This window comes from Pygoscelis adeliae, unplaced genomic scaffold (assembly GCF_000699105.1).
Source record: "Pygoscelis adeliae isolate BGI_AS28 unplaced genomic scaffold, ASM69910v1 Scaffold286, whole genome shotgun sequence".
Taxonomy (NCBI): domain Eukaryota; kingdom Metazoa; phylum Chordata; class Aves; order Sphenisciformes; family Spheniscidae; genus Pygoscelis; species Pygoscelis adeliae.
The window spans coordinates 7,540,226-7,557,582 of NW_008825076.1; the positions used below are offsets into that span (position 1 = coordinate 7,540,226).

The following is a 17,357-nucleotide window of genomic DNA, read 5'->3' on the forward strand; positions in this document are numbered from 1 at the left end:
ATGCTATGGGGAGGGGGACTACTGACCAAAAACGGAGCAATTCAACATTTTAAAGACTAGAGTGACCTGCTACTACATCAAGCTCATTCCTGCACAAACAGAACTTGGCATCCTCTTCCAATGTGCAAACATAAAATCTTGGGAAATGAACTCATGTTGCCCATTTTTGTCATCCCTCATAATAATCAGCTGAAGAAGCTAAACACTGAATCAGTGGAAATCTTCAATATTATTATAACTGAAAACATCAGTACAGTGGAAGTCTGATTAGAGGACTATTTTCAAGTCAACGTCACATATTAAGGCTTGTTGATTACCATTTAGTTTCTAGCAATTGAAAAGGCCCAATGCAACTATATATGCCTGTGCCTTCAGAAGCCCTTAAATGTCACAGAATTATACTGACATCCCATAAGAAACTTTTTTCTTCAAGTTCACCATTTTTGGGGTTTCCTAGGGTATTCTAAGACTCATGTACCATCCAAATTCTTTAGTTACATATTTTTTCCTTCCAGAAGCAACATAAGAGATACTAACTCTAGTTTTGGGGTTGGGGGCAGTGGGTGTTTGTTTTCTAAACTTCTCTCTCAGTGCAAAAGTGACTGAAGTTATTTGACGCTGCCAACCCAAAGCAGCTCACCTGCATATGAGAACCTTTATAGCATCAGACACCGACAGCTCTATGCTACCCGTTCCAGTCTCCAGCTCAATACACACATCAGGCTCTAGAATGGGTCTGCACTATGCATTAGTATCCCGCAACAGCACAACCACCCCTTGGGACACCAGTAGCGTCAACTCATTGTTTTATTCCTCAAAACATGAATGAGAAAAGAGAGAAAAGAAGGGAGATAACCACAAAATGAAGGTTGACTACCCCTGAAGAGCAAGCACAGTATCTGAACAATGAAATATTCTCCCTGAGCTACATGCAAAATTAGAACATGCCTACACATTAACATAGCACAACTGCTGAAACAGACAGTTGAAAAGCATATTAATGTGAGCTTTAGAAAACATATCAAGAAAGTTCAATTTTTAGCAGCAGACAGACAAAACAATCATTTGTAATTCAAACCCTGACTCTAAGCACTATCCTGCTAGATTTCTAACTATGGGAAGTCTGAACCTTCCCTCAAGTATTGAAGTCATAATAAAGAAGTAATTCATACAAAGCTACATTCGTATCTGTCCCTATTTAAATAGTTCTTTTATACTGCATTCATATTTGATACACAGTTATTTTCAATTTGTACAGTTTCTAACATGTCTTTAAGTTAGCATCTACTACTGATAGATAAATTGCTATGCACACTAGTGGGCTATATATGAACATAAAGACAATTACAAACATCAGACTTGTCTTGCATAAACTTTAATCATGGTATGATGATATAAGACATTTTACCTGCTTGAAATTATATCTTGTTAGTATATGGGTGATTTCAGAAAAAGTGTAAAAACTCAGATCGTGATAAACTTTGTTATTGAAATTTCTGTGCAGACTTTCACCAGTAATACAGTGCGCGGGCAAGTAATTTTTGACTGAACACTTAACACCTCTCCAGCCTTGAGACTTCTTTAAAAAGGGAGATGGAGCTGCTCTCTCTGCTTCTCTCCCCCAGCCCAACTACAGTGTCTTTTCCAACCCAATTAGCAAAAAAAGAAACTCACTAACCCAAAACTATACCCAAGCTGGCATTAAGTGGATTTTCCGTGAAGTTCAGAAAACTCACTGGAGCTAACTTGATTAAGAATTAAAAAGAAAGCCCCATTGATTTCCCGCTTCTAAACAAAGTCAGTGTAGGACTATAACAGCCCCCCCCCTCCATACGTACACCAACTATCTCTCAGTTGATTCATTTGTTGACATGGAAAAAAGGAGGGGCTGACAGCCACGTGTAGAAAAAACCAAACATTTCTTTCTCTTATGTTCCAAAACTTGTATCTTAAATATTTAAATACAGATAAGTATCATAATCTCAAACTCCAATGCATAAGGGTGCAAATGCTGTATGAACCAGATCAGAAATGACTACCAGGTACCAGAAGACAACTAGAATTGTACCAAGGTATCTCACTTCTCTAATTAAATTCAGCAACATATTTAAAGTAAGGATGAAAAATATCTGTTTCAAGTTTACCATCCAGATTTTTGTTGCACAAATGGATGAATTGCTGTTTGAGTCCATACAGCTTATAAAGACCAATGGAAATGTTCGATTAGAAAAAAGTGACAATAAAACTTGGCCATTTTAAATATCTCCCTGCCTTATTTTTCCTAGAAAGTCTGATCACGTGTACTCTAAAATCATATTCACTATTATAAATGCAAACATGCAAAAAATTCTTACTTCTTAAAGTAAAAAAGTAACTGAACTTTATTTCCAGAGAAAAAACAGTTAGGATCAGGGAGAGCTGCTAGGCAGCAAAGAATCACCTTTAATACACACATATGCTGATGTTCAGAAAGAACGTCCAATCCTGAAAGAGTAACTAGAGGATTGATGCTTCTGGTGTAGGAAATGGAAGTCCTTACAAACATCTCTAGAAAACAGGGTTATTGATCATAAAGTCAACCGACATCTCACAAATCTTCAAATCCTAACTAGATTTGCCAGGAAAGTTCACTAAGAGGTTATCTTAACGTCAAAGCAGTTTGCGCCTTAAGCTCTCAAGCACATACTCATTTGTGGCAAGATGTTGCAAACATTTGACATGGCAAAAAAATCTGACAGTAATCATAAGCGGACTGTGCCATATTAGCAGAAGAAAGCTTTATAATAGTATCCCTTCTGTATTGTCAGAAGAGATTCTGTTGCAACAAAAAGGAAAGCACGTGTCTGTAAGGTTATGCAAGTTGATATCATACACACCACAAAAACCATATAAAGCAAAGGGGATGAGTCAATGCTCTGTAGATGATTGGATCAGACTATACCGAGACCCTGGAATGACAAAACCTTTATAAAAGGACAAAGATTTTCCCAATACAAAAAAGCTAGAAGAATACTGGAGAAACAGCTGGAGAAAAGGATAGCTGCCTATGCAAATTACAGGAAGAACTTTCAGCAGAAGTGATGTATATGATAGGGTCACTTATTGCAGAAAAGGAAATGATAACCTGGTACCGACATCACCACTGTCCAACGATCCACCATCCCTCCTCTTACGGTAACTGACCCGCCTGGAAAAGTTCTCACTCTATAGGAATGAAAGGCCAGGAAAAGAGGGAAGAACCTAACAAAGTCTACTAGTCCACTGCAGCTCCATGAAAATCTGGGTAATTAAGGGAATCTTCCCTAACACAAGACAACTTTCAGCAGATTTAGAATTATTTACACACATCAAAGAAGAGCATCTGTAGTAAACCAGCAGATGTGTAGCAGCTCATGAAGGGCAACCTATACACCAACTCATGAGAAACAGTGATTACAAATCAAGATGAACAGCACAGGAATTTAAATGGCAACACAGCTGTGGATTAGATGTTATTGAAGACACATTATTTTGTACCTGATAAGAGATGTGCACCACCACATTAGATGCACTGTCTTAGTTTAGGTGCTTAGAACCTCAGGTGATCTGTGCTGCACAACAAATCCGGAAAAAACTTTAACTTGAACTTTCTTGCCAGACTTTGACACCGTCAGCAATCCAGGCTCTTGAGTTTCATGAATAAACGTGGTTGGTTTGTGATTTCTATAAAGGTGTCTTAGCTCCACAAGGATAACCATAGTGCTTATGGAGAAGTCTAGACAGTGCAGGTATCAGCTCCTGGAAACCAAGTAGCTGAAAATGAACCCACCACTACCTGTGACCTCACCTGCTCCAGAAGTGTTTGCACTGCACTGGCACGGATGAGGTCAGCCTGTACAAACATGAGTTAGTAGTAGATACGTTCCCTGCTGAGTTGCAGGTCTACAGGTCATAAAATTGCCAGGCGGTGGTAGAGCTGTCCAGCACACTGGAGCAACCTGAGATACTGTACCAGATTCCCTCACATCTTGTTTCAGAGTAATGGGCACCCTAAAGCAATGAATGCTGAGGTTCTGCACACAGTTGTATTGAGAGCACACAGTGCACGCTATGCCGAACACATCTTAAAGGTGCCTGTTAAACATTCAGCTCCCATTGTGCTTAAGGTGAGCTACAACTTGGCATGAAAAAACATGACTGTCAGGTGTTGCTTCAGAGCACCTCTAATACAAAACACTTAGAGTCTTTCCTGACAGGCACTAAACTTTACACCATAATGAAGATTGGCATGGCACAGACTTTTGGACAAGAACTTCCTACAGAGCTGCAAAAGCACATCACACCTTTCACTTTTCAACTTATGTCACTCTGGAATAAAGTCAAATTTTACCCAGGTACAATGCCTAAAAGTTTTGATACAGCATTAGTTTACTACAGCACTCCACTTCATTTGCCTATCATCACTCCCCCCACGTACCCAATCTGCACACACAGATCACAGATCATAACTAATGGTTACGGTCTGTGAAATACTAATTCTTGAACAGCTGATTTACCTTATTGCCAACATCTCAAAAATCATCCTGACTGTAGTGCACAGAAAACATATTTTGTACAGACCAAGTACACAAGTTCACATTACGAAAAACTGCTTTTGTTTTTTCTTACTAAAGAGTCAAAAGACAAAAAGAGACTCAACTTCATAGTAAAAGCTTTTGCTTACTCTTACTATGCATGAATTCAATTTCAAACTACAGAACTCAACTGTACTGTCTAAAAAGTGAAGAAGTGAATCATTTGTAAAGTATTGATTCACAAGCCTTAAGAATATAGTTAAAGGAATAATGTCATGCTGGAGTGCCAAAAGGCCGCTGTATTTAACAGTGATCCCATATGGAAAAAATCTTACCTGCTCAGTTGAAAAGCTGTGTTGGAAGTGTTCTGGGAAATATGTCCTATTATATAGCAACAATTGACAAATGCTTCAACAACAATGTGATTTGAAACTATTTTGACTTTTCTGGAAAGCTATATTCCTTGAAAGTGTGTTAACGTTCCTTTCTAGTCAAGCATACAAAGCCAAAACACCAGAGCACTCTGTCAAACTGCAACCCAATCATCACACAAATCTGTCTTTAGTCTGATGCAAAAAGAACTAAGAAAAACACTATCAAGAGCTAAACCAATTACTTTAATTATTGATCTCAAAGTGATTCAGATTTAGCTCTGCCATTAATTTCAGTATACTTAACATCAAACAACAACGCAGTTATACCAAAATTGGATTTGTTTTTGAGAAAAGAAGACACAAAATAAAGTGTCACTAATTCTTTTGATCTGTTATTCTAAATAGGAGATTTTAAAACTCAACTAGTCTTCATTTCTGGCAAACAGTTTGCCTGTACCAAGGCATATCAACATTAGCGCTGTTCAAGCACCTGATGAATTGGGAACAGGCAAGCTACTTTGCATTTACCACAGCCTGCACACAAGTACTTAATGAGGAGTAATGCATTAAATCCACATTATCTTCCTTCAAAAAGCAACACACTAAAACAACTAAGTACATGAAAACCCATTAAAAAACGCATTTCTTTAATTTGTCCCCACTGTGAATGCCCTACTCTAGGTATATACCCTTTGTAATTTTAGCAGTGACAAAACCCTTTGCTGATGCTACCTTTTCACCTGGAGCTGTGAAGACCCAACGTTAGACAATTCCACCGACTGACAGCTACCCGGGGCAGCCTCAGTGGAAACATTCCCTTCAAATCCTCCTGCAGAAACAGCCTGCGATTTTATGACTCTCTCACTGCCGACACAGAAGTTATTCTGCTTTGAGAATATGCCAAACACTATGCCTGTGAGTTCAAATACAAACTATAAGCATGGACATGATATTACATGTCATTTGGCTGATAGCAACGTTTATTAAATAGCACTGCTTTTTCAGTTAGTCTGAACACAGAAATAAAAGTATTTTCACACCTGTAAGCTTGAATTCAGAAAGCTTTTAAACAAAATCAAGTCTCCTTTTGATTTTTACTAACCATCAAATGCACAGTCCTGAGTAATGACTAAGCTTAATGACTGGGTATGACTAACATTTATAAATAATTAATGCCTTCTCTCCCCCTCCCCCATGGAGGAGAGGGAAGGAAAGAAAACCAAATGATACATTGGAAAAAAGGAAGAATGAAAGGAAGTAAGAGGTTGAAGTTCATGGCATGAACACTTGCCTCTTCTTCCAATCCACCCTTAATACTACTGCAAACATTACTGCACATATGTTTATTAAAAACTAACAGCTCCTCCTGCTTTTCTATAAAATTTTGCACAGTTTAGCCACTTTCAGCCTTCCTACTCCAGATCTCTTCTTCCAACCTCCTCCACCGATCCCTCAGCAAATACTCTTCTGGTCACCTTCGTTGACTCTTTTGCCACAGATGCTGCAATTCCTCAGTGCTACTCCTTGGAGTTGGTACTTCTGACTCATGTGAGTACAACTGGTCCCACTTGCCACACCACCACTTAGCTGAATGCACCTGATGTTACTACATTCTGAGAGAGGCACTAAATCTAACCCTCCCTTACAGAAGTATTTGATTAATAAACTGAAAGAAGGTGTCAAGACAGCTTACTACAGCCTTGCTGCCCCCTCAAACCATTTAAGAAAGACTAGAGCATGGCACCACACCTCATTGCTTCATTTTTGTTTATACTCTGATATCTAGAGCACACATTTTTCAAGTGAATCTATACTGGGTGTCTGTACAGAGTCTATCCAGCATGCGCTTTATTCTGTTCAACAGTACTGTGATGGCTTTTAACAGTTCAACTACTCTCAGAAGCATATATTAATCAAATTATAATGATAAGTTAGACCATTTTTACTAGAGAGACTTACTTGATTCAATACAAACCTTAGAACAGTCATGCTTGCCGTTTAGAATAACATCATATACTAATGCAAGTTTTACGTTACTAGTTGTCTAGGTACTGGTTACAATGTGTTACTGAAAAAAATATTTTAGTAATGCATTTTAAGGAAAAAAGCATCAAAATTAAAAGATGCATGGTGTTTATAATTTACAGTTCTAATTTATAAACAGAGTTCTACACTTACAAGTAGTTACTCAATTTTTATCAATATCCCACAAAAAGAGGTTGGCAACTGAGTCGAACCATGCACTAAATCCTGTACAAATACACAGTAAAAGGACTGTCCCTGGGTAAAAGGATTTATAACCTATTTATGCACTTTGCTGAGAATCAGCCTTTTATGTTCAAAATGTAATTTTCTGATCAGTGGTAATACAAGTACAGAAATTCACGTTTTTTAAAGTGTTATTTCTAGCCTGACAGCAGTTACAGAGCCAAAGATTATCTACATTTGTAAAGCGCCTTAAGACAGCTCTACTGAGGTGCTGAACTCTGCCTATACAGATCTCACTGCAGAAACAGGACTCAGCTGTACCAATTCCTTATGATTATGACCTCTTTCTTGATATTGATAATCTATACCATTATATAGTGATGATAATCAAGGTTTTGCTCTCACCAAAAATATTCTATATTTAAAAAACCCTTAGTTAAAGGCATAAATAAGGCTTCAAGGACAATTATTTCAGTTTACATTAAATATTACGCTAAAGACACCTGAAGAAAATTACTCCAAGACAGGAGGCTTTGTGGTAAATACTTGTCTCTCGGTTCCTTGAGACACCCGTACCTCCAGAACACAGCCAGCATTTCTGGAAGGAAATTACCACAGAATAGAACTGGGGTAAAAGTTTCCAGATTAAACTGAGGTAAAACTGTCCTAAGAGGTTAAATAAATAAATAAAAATAATTTGCTCTATTCATATGTCCATGGTCTCAATTAAAAAAAAAAAAGCCTCATCTAATTTGAAATATGAGCGATCACACAGCCTTTACACCTGTTTAATTACAGCCTGGTCTGCGTACAGTTGTTACGCTTCTCTCAACATTTGAGCTGGAAATGGGACCATTTTGCCACAATAATTTAGTGGTACAATCTCCAGTGCGGACACAACCATATTGTTGTAAAAGATGCTTATTGTAGAAGCTATTTTCCTTCTCTTATGAGGAAGCAGTATGCAAGAGGGCTGATACAGCAAAAACTGTATCCAGACAAGAAAGGTTTTACAACTTTCAAGAAACCTGTACCAGTATAAATACACTACAACTTCTTGCATTTAGGCAAGACCTTAATTAGTTTAGAAACAAATTCAACTTCATGCATTAACAACTTACAACAACACAAAAACAAAGCCTGAATATCCCCACAGCCACTGTCTCTGTAAAACAACTGTGTGCAACCTGTCAAAGGGATAGAGACGTACTGAGGCTTCGGTCCCAGAAGTACACCAGGGAAACTTCGGCAACATTCACAGATCACACAACTATTTGTACACAGGAACATCCCTGTGGCCATGCACAGAAAAAGGCCTTTGTAACTTCTGAGCACCACATACTCTAGAGAGAGTTTGGTTTTCCTTCACATACAGCTTTACAGTTCATAATACAACTGAAACAACTGTCTACTAAGTATGACTAAAAATTCCTTTCTATCATTGTCTTTAGTTGTGAGAAACACAATTTTCAAAATTATTTTCTTCATGCCACTACCTCTTCAAATCCTCTTTCACAAGAGATAATATGCCTAACATTAAAAAGTTAAACTTCCAACACTAACTGTCTTCCAACTGGCAAAAGCCTTCTTTTTAACATCAAGCAATGGCATCAAATTCAAGGAGCAGATTCAGACAGATAAATAGAGTTATAAACATTCATAAAGTTTCAACACACAGAACAATCCTAACAAGAGTAGTTATTTTCAGGTAAAAATGCTGATTTCAAGTATTTCTGACAAAAACTGCATACAGTAACAAAAAATTGTTTAACGTATGTTCTTAAGTGACTTCTGTGTCTAGCTCCTACCAAGCAGACTCTTAGTATTTGATCACACAGGTTTTATGAGAACAGAAAGCTAGAAAGCAAGCTTTCCACAAGTCAATCTCTTCTCTTTGCTAAAACCCACTTAGGCTAATATCAGTATTTTCAACTGCATTCCTGAACCACTTCCTACATTTTTTTAGGATTCTATTTACATATCATTTCCCAAAACAGAGAAGACAAACAATAGTAAGACTCTTCATACACCAAAACATTTCATTTGAAGAGAGTTTGTGATACCTACTAATTTGTGTCTTATCAGTGCCCAAAACTGTTGCATTTTCATCTTAGATTGCTAACTTTGCTGCAGCATCCTGTGTTAGTAAGTGATTCAAGTCCTGGGCAGCATCCAAATTCGTGGTCCTCAAACCAAGACACTGCATTTTAGAAGTAACCCACATAGATTTCCAGGGATGGAAAACTTGTTTAGCTCACTGAACATAGAAACACCATGTAACTTCTGGAGTAGCAAAGTGCAAAATGGCTCAAAAGAAATAAATGATTCACTTCTGGTCATTGACCAACAACCTTGATCATAAGCCTGGTGATACCCAAAAAAAACCCATTTGAAGTGTAGATAGGCATATGAAACAAATCCATACATGCTTTTCCAAAGGCTGTTCCGAACAACAGTATTTTCCATAACAGAACTGAACAATATGTAGTCAAAGTTAATAACTTTCATAGCTTAATGGAATCACAATTATATTCCCAGTAGATCCCATCACTTAAAGAGACACCTTTATCAGATGCACAAAACGAGGCATTGGTTTGCCTCATGATGCTCATTTTAACAAAAACAAAAAAAATCCTATCGCACAGCTCTCTGAGTTAGGTTCTTTGGGGTACAAAGCTACGCATGCAGGATTCCTCAATTATGAAAGTTGCAATAAGAACAAACACAACTTTCAATCTGGTGACATATGGCAGATCTGATGTAGCACATTTCAAATAAAGCAGAATGTTCCTTTTGCTGATGCATGATTTGAACATAATATCCACCCCTCACCCAGAAGAGTTCTGCAGAAGCGATCCACAGTTATCTTTAAGAAAGAGAGATACCACTTTATGCGCCAAGTATAGGACTTCCAAGCTCTAATCTTGGCAAAATATTGATTCCCTCATGGCCTTGGGCAAGTCAGAACTTTTCTAACTTGCTCTTTCCCCCAGCTCTAAAGCAGAGTTCATACTACTTTATTTACCAACCAAACAGGCATGGTGCAAGGATTTAAGTTTTGTAAAATGCTTGGAAAGTAAAACATACTATAAGTACTGTAAGAAGCTCCTATTATCGTTGTGCATTACAGACATTATTTTTAACAAAATACAGCCATGCCAACACAGTTAACAGGCACAATATTGGCAGCACATGCAACATACAGGGAAACTATAATCAGGATATGTTTGAACTCGCTTGCTAGTCAGTGAGAAATAGAAACAACTACATTCCACTACTTCATAGTATTTCTTCTGTTCCTTTCTACATTTCTTGTATTATGGAAGTCTGTAGATTTCCCCATCTATTTATATTCCTAGTTACTTTAGGCACTTCTGGGGTACATGTTTCAAGTACAAAGTAACCCAAAGAATGACGCATTCAGTGTGAAAAAGTAACACAAATTGTTTTACAAAGAAAAGATTGTCTGATTCTTCTCAGCCTGCAGCCTTTCTCCTTTTCCTATCTGCTCTCTTTTGCCTGACAGCCTAGCACCCCAACTCCTTACTGAAGGAAACTGAACTACTCCTGCGGAAGTTGTTTTTCAGTGACTCCAACTCCAAAAAGTATGACTGCTCAAGTCAAGAGGACCTGAACCCATGCTTTAAATTAAGTATGTGTTCAGGTAGTTTTCCCATCCTACAGCCACGATAATCAAGGCCTAAGTTAGAATCCTTCTTGGATAGCTTACACAAGCTGAAAATCATCAGTTTCTACAAAACTTAAGCTTCCATTTAACACCAAGTGAAGTTTCCAGCCTCTAAGGCCGTGAACAAAACCTTTAGCACGCAAATAGATGTGGTCCATCCTCCTGGTCTGCCGATGTATAGCACCAACGTTCTTCCAGGTACCCTTTGCTTCTAGAAAGCACCAACAGTAAGTTTAAACCAACTGTAGAGGTCATTTGCATCAGTACTGCTCAGAATTCTGGAACGTTCAATTTTTAAAGGAGCCCTGTCAGTTTCACAGTTGGGAAATGGCCCATCCTGTAGTCACCACAAAAGTGGCACACGAGATGCCTCCAGAAAGAAAGCAATGAAGAAGTCTCATCTCATCCCCTATCATCAGCTACTGGCGGATTCGAGTGAGTTTTGTGAAAGTAATGAAGAAGTTTGATTATTAGATACAAAGCAAAACAGATCTGTGATAGCAGTTCTACTACAGCTGCACAACTGCATTACTGCTAATGAGAACACTGGCCATGATTGCAGAAGCAAAAAAATTACATAAACTATAAAGACAACCTATCCTATCTGCTATCTTCAAACAGGACTGAGTCTCACAGAATCTTGTTTATTCAGGAAAAAAAAAATTAGTATTTAGGATCAAGCTAGCAAATTTTCCTAAGTACTAACATTCACTCAGAAGGTAAAAGAAAAGAAAAGAGGGAGACAGGGGGAAGTGAAGGTTTCTAGAGTTCAGTTTCACCTAAGCTCGTAGAGAAAACTGTCCAGACCTACCAGCGCTATATTGTTCTTGCTGTATACCTACAGCACTCTCTCCAATCTGCTCCTTTCCTTAAGCAGGCACCTTAAAAGCTTATTATGAGATGCTTGTACATAAAAATAAAGCAGAAAACAGTAACAATATAAAGCATCTGCAACGACAGAAACCAAATCCTTGAACCCTCAAGTTGACAATACTGCTAAAGTAAGCATAAGCTCATAGAGGTTGGTTTTGAAATTGTATTACAGCATTGCTGGAGAAGATAGTATTTTGAAAAGTGCTTTTAAATTACACAAGTTTTGTCATTTTACAAGATGATTCTATCATGCGTCAGCGATAACCTCTAAACACTTTACCAACTCTTATATTGCAAGAGATTAATTTTAGGGCATAATCTCAGTTACACTTTTCTGCAGATTTTTCTGAGCATCTGTAACAGCAGAACACTGACTTAATGCTTTAACAAACTCATCAATTTTCCTACCTCTTACCATATTATTGTACGCAACACATTTCATATTATTGCTTGAAGTACTCCGAAACAAAGAACTTCACACAATTTATTTTCAGTCATAGTTGCAAAAGACGTTCCACTGTATAAAGAGAAACTTGTGTTCCCACCCCCTAGAAAATTATCTGACAATATTTTTATGTCTTTGATAAGAAGCTATAAATAAGGTTATTTTTGGACCTTCATTACCCAGATCTGTCCAATTGGACCACAAAGTTCCAACCACGGGCTCCTGAAGAAAAGACTAAGTGCAATAGTCCTCTTCCTCAAAGACCTCAGTAGTGGAAAACCATTATTAATGTACAGATGCTCTGAATTGTCCAGTTTCTCTGAGAAGCAATATACCAGAACCCTGTAAGGTCACAACAACTATGGCCCATTAGCTCTTCAAACATCTCTAATTTGGTCAGTCGATGTTTGTTGCACAATTGCCTTGATGCAATGCAAAGCATTGTTCTAAAAGTAATATATTTTAAAGAGCGTTGATCGAGCTTATTTTCCACATGCTCTTTTCAAGAGAACATCTGAAACCTTTCAAGGTTTCTAGTTTTCAAGTCCCAGGTTAATAACATTTACTAACATTTTACATTCTGCTTTCCATACATGTGAAACTGTAACTCTATTTTGGAGAGCTAGAAACAGTAATTCAGGGTAAGAAAATAACTATAAAACATGTGCTGCTTATTGGTCAAACCTTCTGTAAGAGTTTTCTTTCTAAGTGTTTGTAAATCTTGGTGTAAAAAGCGACATGTGCAGTGTATGATCTCAAGCTATTTCATGCGCAAAGTCTTACAAATTCTTACTAGCACACAGTACTAACTTTTAAAAACATAAACTTGTGCATGCAAATTTGATGCATACAGTAGATGCACAGCATGCAAGCACTGCAGTTGCAGCTTCATACTGCCGAACTGCCTTTAAAAATCTGGCCTATGACACTGTAATTTCAAATACAATTTCAAAAGCATAGTCATCTATTCTTCTTTCACTGTGAACGTACATGCACTCTACTAAAGATTAAAGCAGTTGCATGTGGCTAGACTTTCAGAGATGCTTAGCCCTTGCACCTCTGAGATGTTTGTAAGAGCTCAACATCCATCAGTTCTTAAGTGTTCTGTGAGAAATGCTTTATGCAAAACATTTTCAAAGCTGGCTACTTTCGCAAGGTATAAAAATGTAAACCAAAGCAATTTAAAAAAAAAATCTGTTCCACTAAAAAAAAAAATCCTTTCCAGTATTACGTCTGCCTCATCATGCAAGAACCCAATTTCCAATTTCTATGTATTCAGTCATGTATACTTGCTTATTTTAAGAGTCATGCTACTCTTCTGAAGTTATAAATATTTTTTAAAGTGTAGGACAGACAAGAAAAGTGCTTAATAAAAAACCTCAAGTGTTTAGAACCTATATTGTTTTACTTTGATCTATAGAGACCTCCAAAGGAGCAATTTATGGTCCAATTATGCTTAAGGACCGGCAATGCTGCTTCTAAGAGTAACACATTTCAGTATGCTATGGCAGTTTGAAAATATCAGCTACCTGGAAAAAAGGTCCCACTGGACTCAACAGTAGTATTTTTCCCATAATCAGGTTTATAATGCAGTATTAGTGAAAATGTAGGTATACATGGCAAAAGACTGTAAACCTGAAAAATCCTTTGAACACTGTGGCACTAAATAAATAAATAAGGCTTTCCCAGCCTATCAATTTACAAGCTTCAAATTAAGCACTGGGATTTCAAGGTCTGAGTTTTACTGCTATTTTTTAAATTAGCAACACGTGTCATTCAAATTACTCATATAGGGAATAATCTTCTACACAAAAAAAATGAGGAATATTTATGCCGGTTAGAACTTAGATACACAGAATGTTTGACAGACTTTATCAAACTACATGGCATCACATACCATAAATAGTGTATTACACAAAAAGATGGTGTGTAGTAACACAGTATGGTTTCTGATCTACCTTATGTGACAGGTGCATTGCTTTAAGGGTGGTTAGGAGTTTCAGTAGATGTATTTTTACTAAGACCAATTGAAATAAATGATACACAACCACCACCGATTTCATTCGGTACTAGTAGTAAAATTTAATTAGTTGTTCTTTGTATACTGCCCTGAAAACAGTGAATAGTAAGAATACAGCTATTACTATATATTATTAAAAAGACAGGAAACTATGTGTAGGTTCACACAAGTATTTTCAGTTAAAAATGAAACTGGATACAAGTACAAGCCTGCTTCAAAATAATAGCAAATATATAACCTTAAATCTCCAAATCTAGGGTATTTACGGAGGGACAAAACAGTTCTCAGAAAAGAAATGCTTCTCATCCTGCTTTTTACTCACCCACTGAGTTCAGGACTAGATTCCTTGTCCAGAGATGCTCAGCACTAAGCATGAGACTAGCTACTACAAAAGCTGCAACCCTAGACACAACAGGGTGAGGTAAGGACATCGGAAGACTGCCTTTTGTATCAGAACTCCAGTGACTAAAAAGATCATCATAAGCTTCAAATCTGTGAGTTTTTAAGTCAGACTTTGAAGGTATTTAAAGAAAAGAAGATAGTTTTCTTGTGTTGTATCTGCTGTTTCTCTATTCATGAGTGCTCTGTGGTACTGGGGGCATGCAGGGACAGAGAAGGAACGGAACAGCACGCGAAGGTTATACGAACTACTGACAAAACCACCTTAAAAGTCAAAATGCCTTACGTGAAAATGGAATAACAACATTTCATTTGATAATATTCCATTGTCACACTTTGGCAGTTTGCAGCTTCATCTACACTCACATTGTAACAAAGATACCAGACAGAATTATTTTCAAATTATTACTGCTGAAAAGACTTTTTGGTCACCCGAAATCAAATGCTAAGTAGTGGAATGCTACTATTCTACTACTCAAAACCAGACAATTCTCATTGTTAAATGTAATGCCTTTTCCACAATTCACAATTAAACAGCAAGAAATTTTATTTGGATACCTTCCTTCCTGCAAGAAATACACTTCCAAAATAAAACCCCTCAATCCTCTTACTTACCTGGTGGTAACTGAAAATTCTGAATGTTAGTTGGATTCTGAGGTGGCTGGGGCAAACGAGGTGCTAAAACTGTAGGAGTCAAAGTTGCTCTGATTCCACCCGTAGTTGCTGTTGGAGTCCTCGGCAGACTTTGTGCCACCGTATTGGCAGTGCCTTTAGCCATTCCCGTGGGGGTGCCAGGAGCTGCAGGAGGTATCCCACCAGGATTGGGAGCAACATTGGAGAGCCCAGCTTGCATAGTTTGCCCAATGATCATGTTACTCCCTGTAGTACTGGGCTGGCCACCAGTAGCCAGCGTCTGCTGTTGGGATACTGCCTGGACTATAGTTTTAGGAGACTCAGATTTGATGACCTGTGTCACTGCTGGCACAGTGGAACCAGACTGGCTGTTCACAAGCGATGTCTGGAGGGAAACTCCAGATCCCACAGTGGCTGTAGCAACAGCAGGAAAACTCCCCACACTGATGGTTGAATTGATCACAGTATTGCTCCCATTTTGAGTGGCTGCACCAGCTGCAGCTACTGTGGGTCCTGCTGTGTGAATCGGTGGCCTCACGAGCGTTACTGTAGGTGCCCCAGTTCCAATGCTTGGTGGTGGCTGCGAGGAGATAACTGTGGGCGAGGAGGAAGATGCAGAGGACACAGCAGTATTAAGGAAAGAAGTCTGGATGACAGTGTTGGAAGCTGACGGCAAAACAGCATTAACAGTATTTCCTTTCCCCACAGATCCAGGTCCATTGTTAACGAGAGGGGCAACAGCAGGTGCAGAAGCGGGGTTAGCAGTCACAGGAGTCCCAGAGAAAGCAGCACTTCCTGTATGGTGAGAGTTCATCACCACGTTACTCCCATTCAAAGTTTGCACTGTTGTGGTCCCAATCTTGCCATTCCTGGTAGACAAGGCAGTCGCCATGGTGCTGATAACCACCGATTTGCCCTGACTGAGGGTCCCTGGAGCAGCAGTGACTTCAGATCCTCCTGCTGCCGCAGTGGTGGTGCTGGTGCTCGTTGTGGTGGCTCCATCCAGAGCTGAAGTCTGGGACCTGGTGTTATGATTAATAACGCCCCCTTGCACTCCTCCTGCTCCTGCAAAACAACAACAAGGTTAAACAGAGAGAATGAGCAAGAAGAGAAGTCCAGCGAAGACAGAATGTTCTCCCTCATCACCAAGTCTTCTCCATCTCCCAGGCTGCCTGCCTGGAGCCAAGAAAACGGGACAGACTACAAACCAAAGATGGCTTTGGAGACATTATCTTGAAGCCTCCAGTTTCCCACCCAAGACTGACAGATTCAATATTAATTGTAACACCCCTGCTTTCAACACTACAGTAAGACAAAATAGGGAAAACAGATTTGATATGAACCAAGGGAGGGGAGGAGGAAGATCATCTTAGACCTCTTCCCCAGCCTGACATCACATTTAGCAACAGGACTGCAACTGCAAGGAGGGAAAAATGGCAATGGAAGACACGTTAATAAGACATATTCCCTATGCCCAGCACACGTTACACCCTCTAATCCTTTCATCTCCGATAGAGTAAGTCAGTTAGATCAGGAGGCTCAACAACAGCAAAATATGAAAAAGTGAAAGGAAAGAAAAACATCGGCCTGGCAAGTTAAGAAGTACTGCAAGGTCTGGAGCAGGTTACCAGCAAACCCCTCCACGTTATTACAGAATTTGTTCTTCTGGATCTGAAGTTCCCTCAGCCAGAGATAGTTAAAAACAAATAAATAAAAAGCAAAGCTGGTTTTGAGAAGGGACAAGATGATGTAGCTTCTTGTCATGAATAATCCTTATGCCCCTTGATGAGGCCTGGTGTTATCACAAGTACAATCACACACAGTCCAGGTCCTGGCCCTAAGAAGACAGAAAGGGGAAAATAATAGTGACAGCCAGATACCGAGATACATGTTATAAGGGTTAAGGAGATCCTCCTAGAAGAGCTTCATTAATCATGACAGAAGGTCTGCAATATCTTCTTACACTTCAGCAACAAGAAAGAAAGCCAAAAAAAAAAAATGGGGGGAGGGGAGGAATTGCAGAGAGATTCTGGGGAGACATTTTTTTTTTTTAATTCCCCAGAAAAACAGCTTCCCTCCATTCTCATGTAGTGAGCCCTTAGTCCCAGCCTTCAGACTATTCCCCTACAATCTTCACAACACGAAGAGGGGGAATATTCCCAGG

At 38.7% G+C, this 17,357-nt stretch overlaps 1 protein-coding gene across 1 annotated transcript in view; it reads right to left on the minus strand.

The window, feature by feature from the left end:
• Positions 1–17,357, minus strand: part of TAF4 (TAF4 RNA polymerase II, TATA box binding protein (TBP)-associated factor, 135kDa) — a 37,989-nt gene that overhangs the window by 19,675 nt on the left and 957 nt on the right. Inside the window, exon 2 of the mRNA XM_009326793.1 lies at positions 15,176–16,258. Coding sequence (XP_009325068.1) covers positions 15,176–16,258 — 1,083 coding nt within the window. The remainder of the gene's footprint in view (positions 1–15,175; positions 16,259–17,357) is intronic.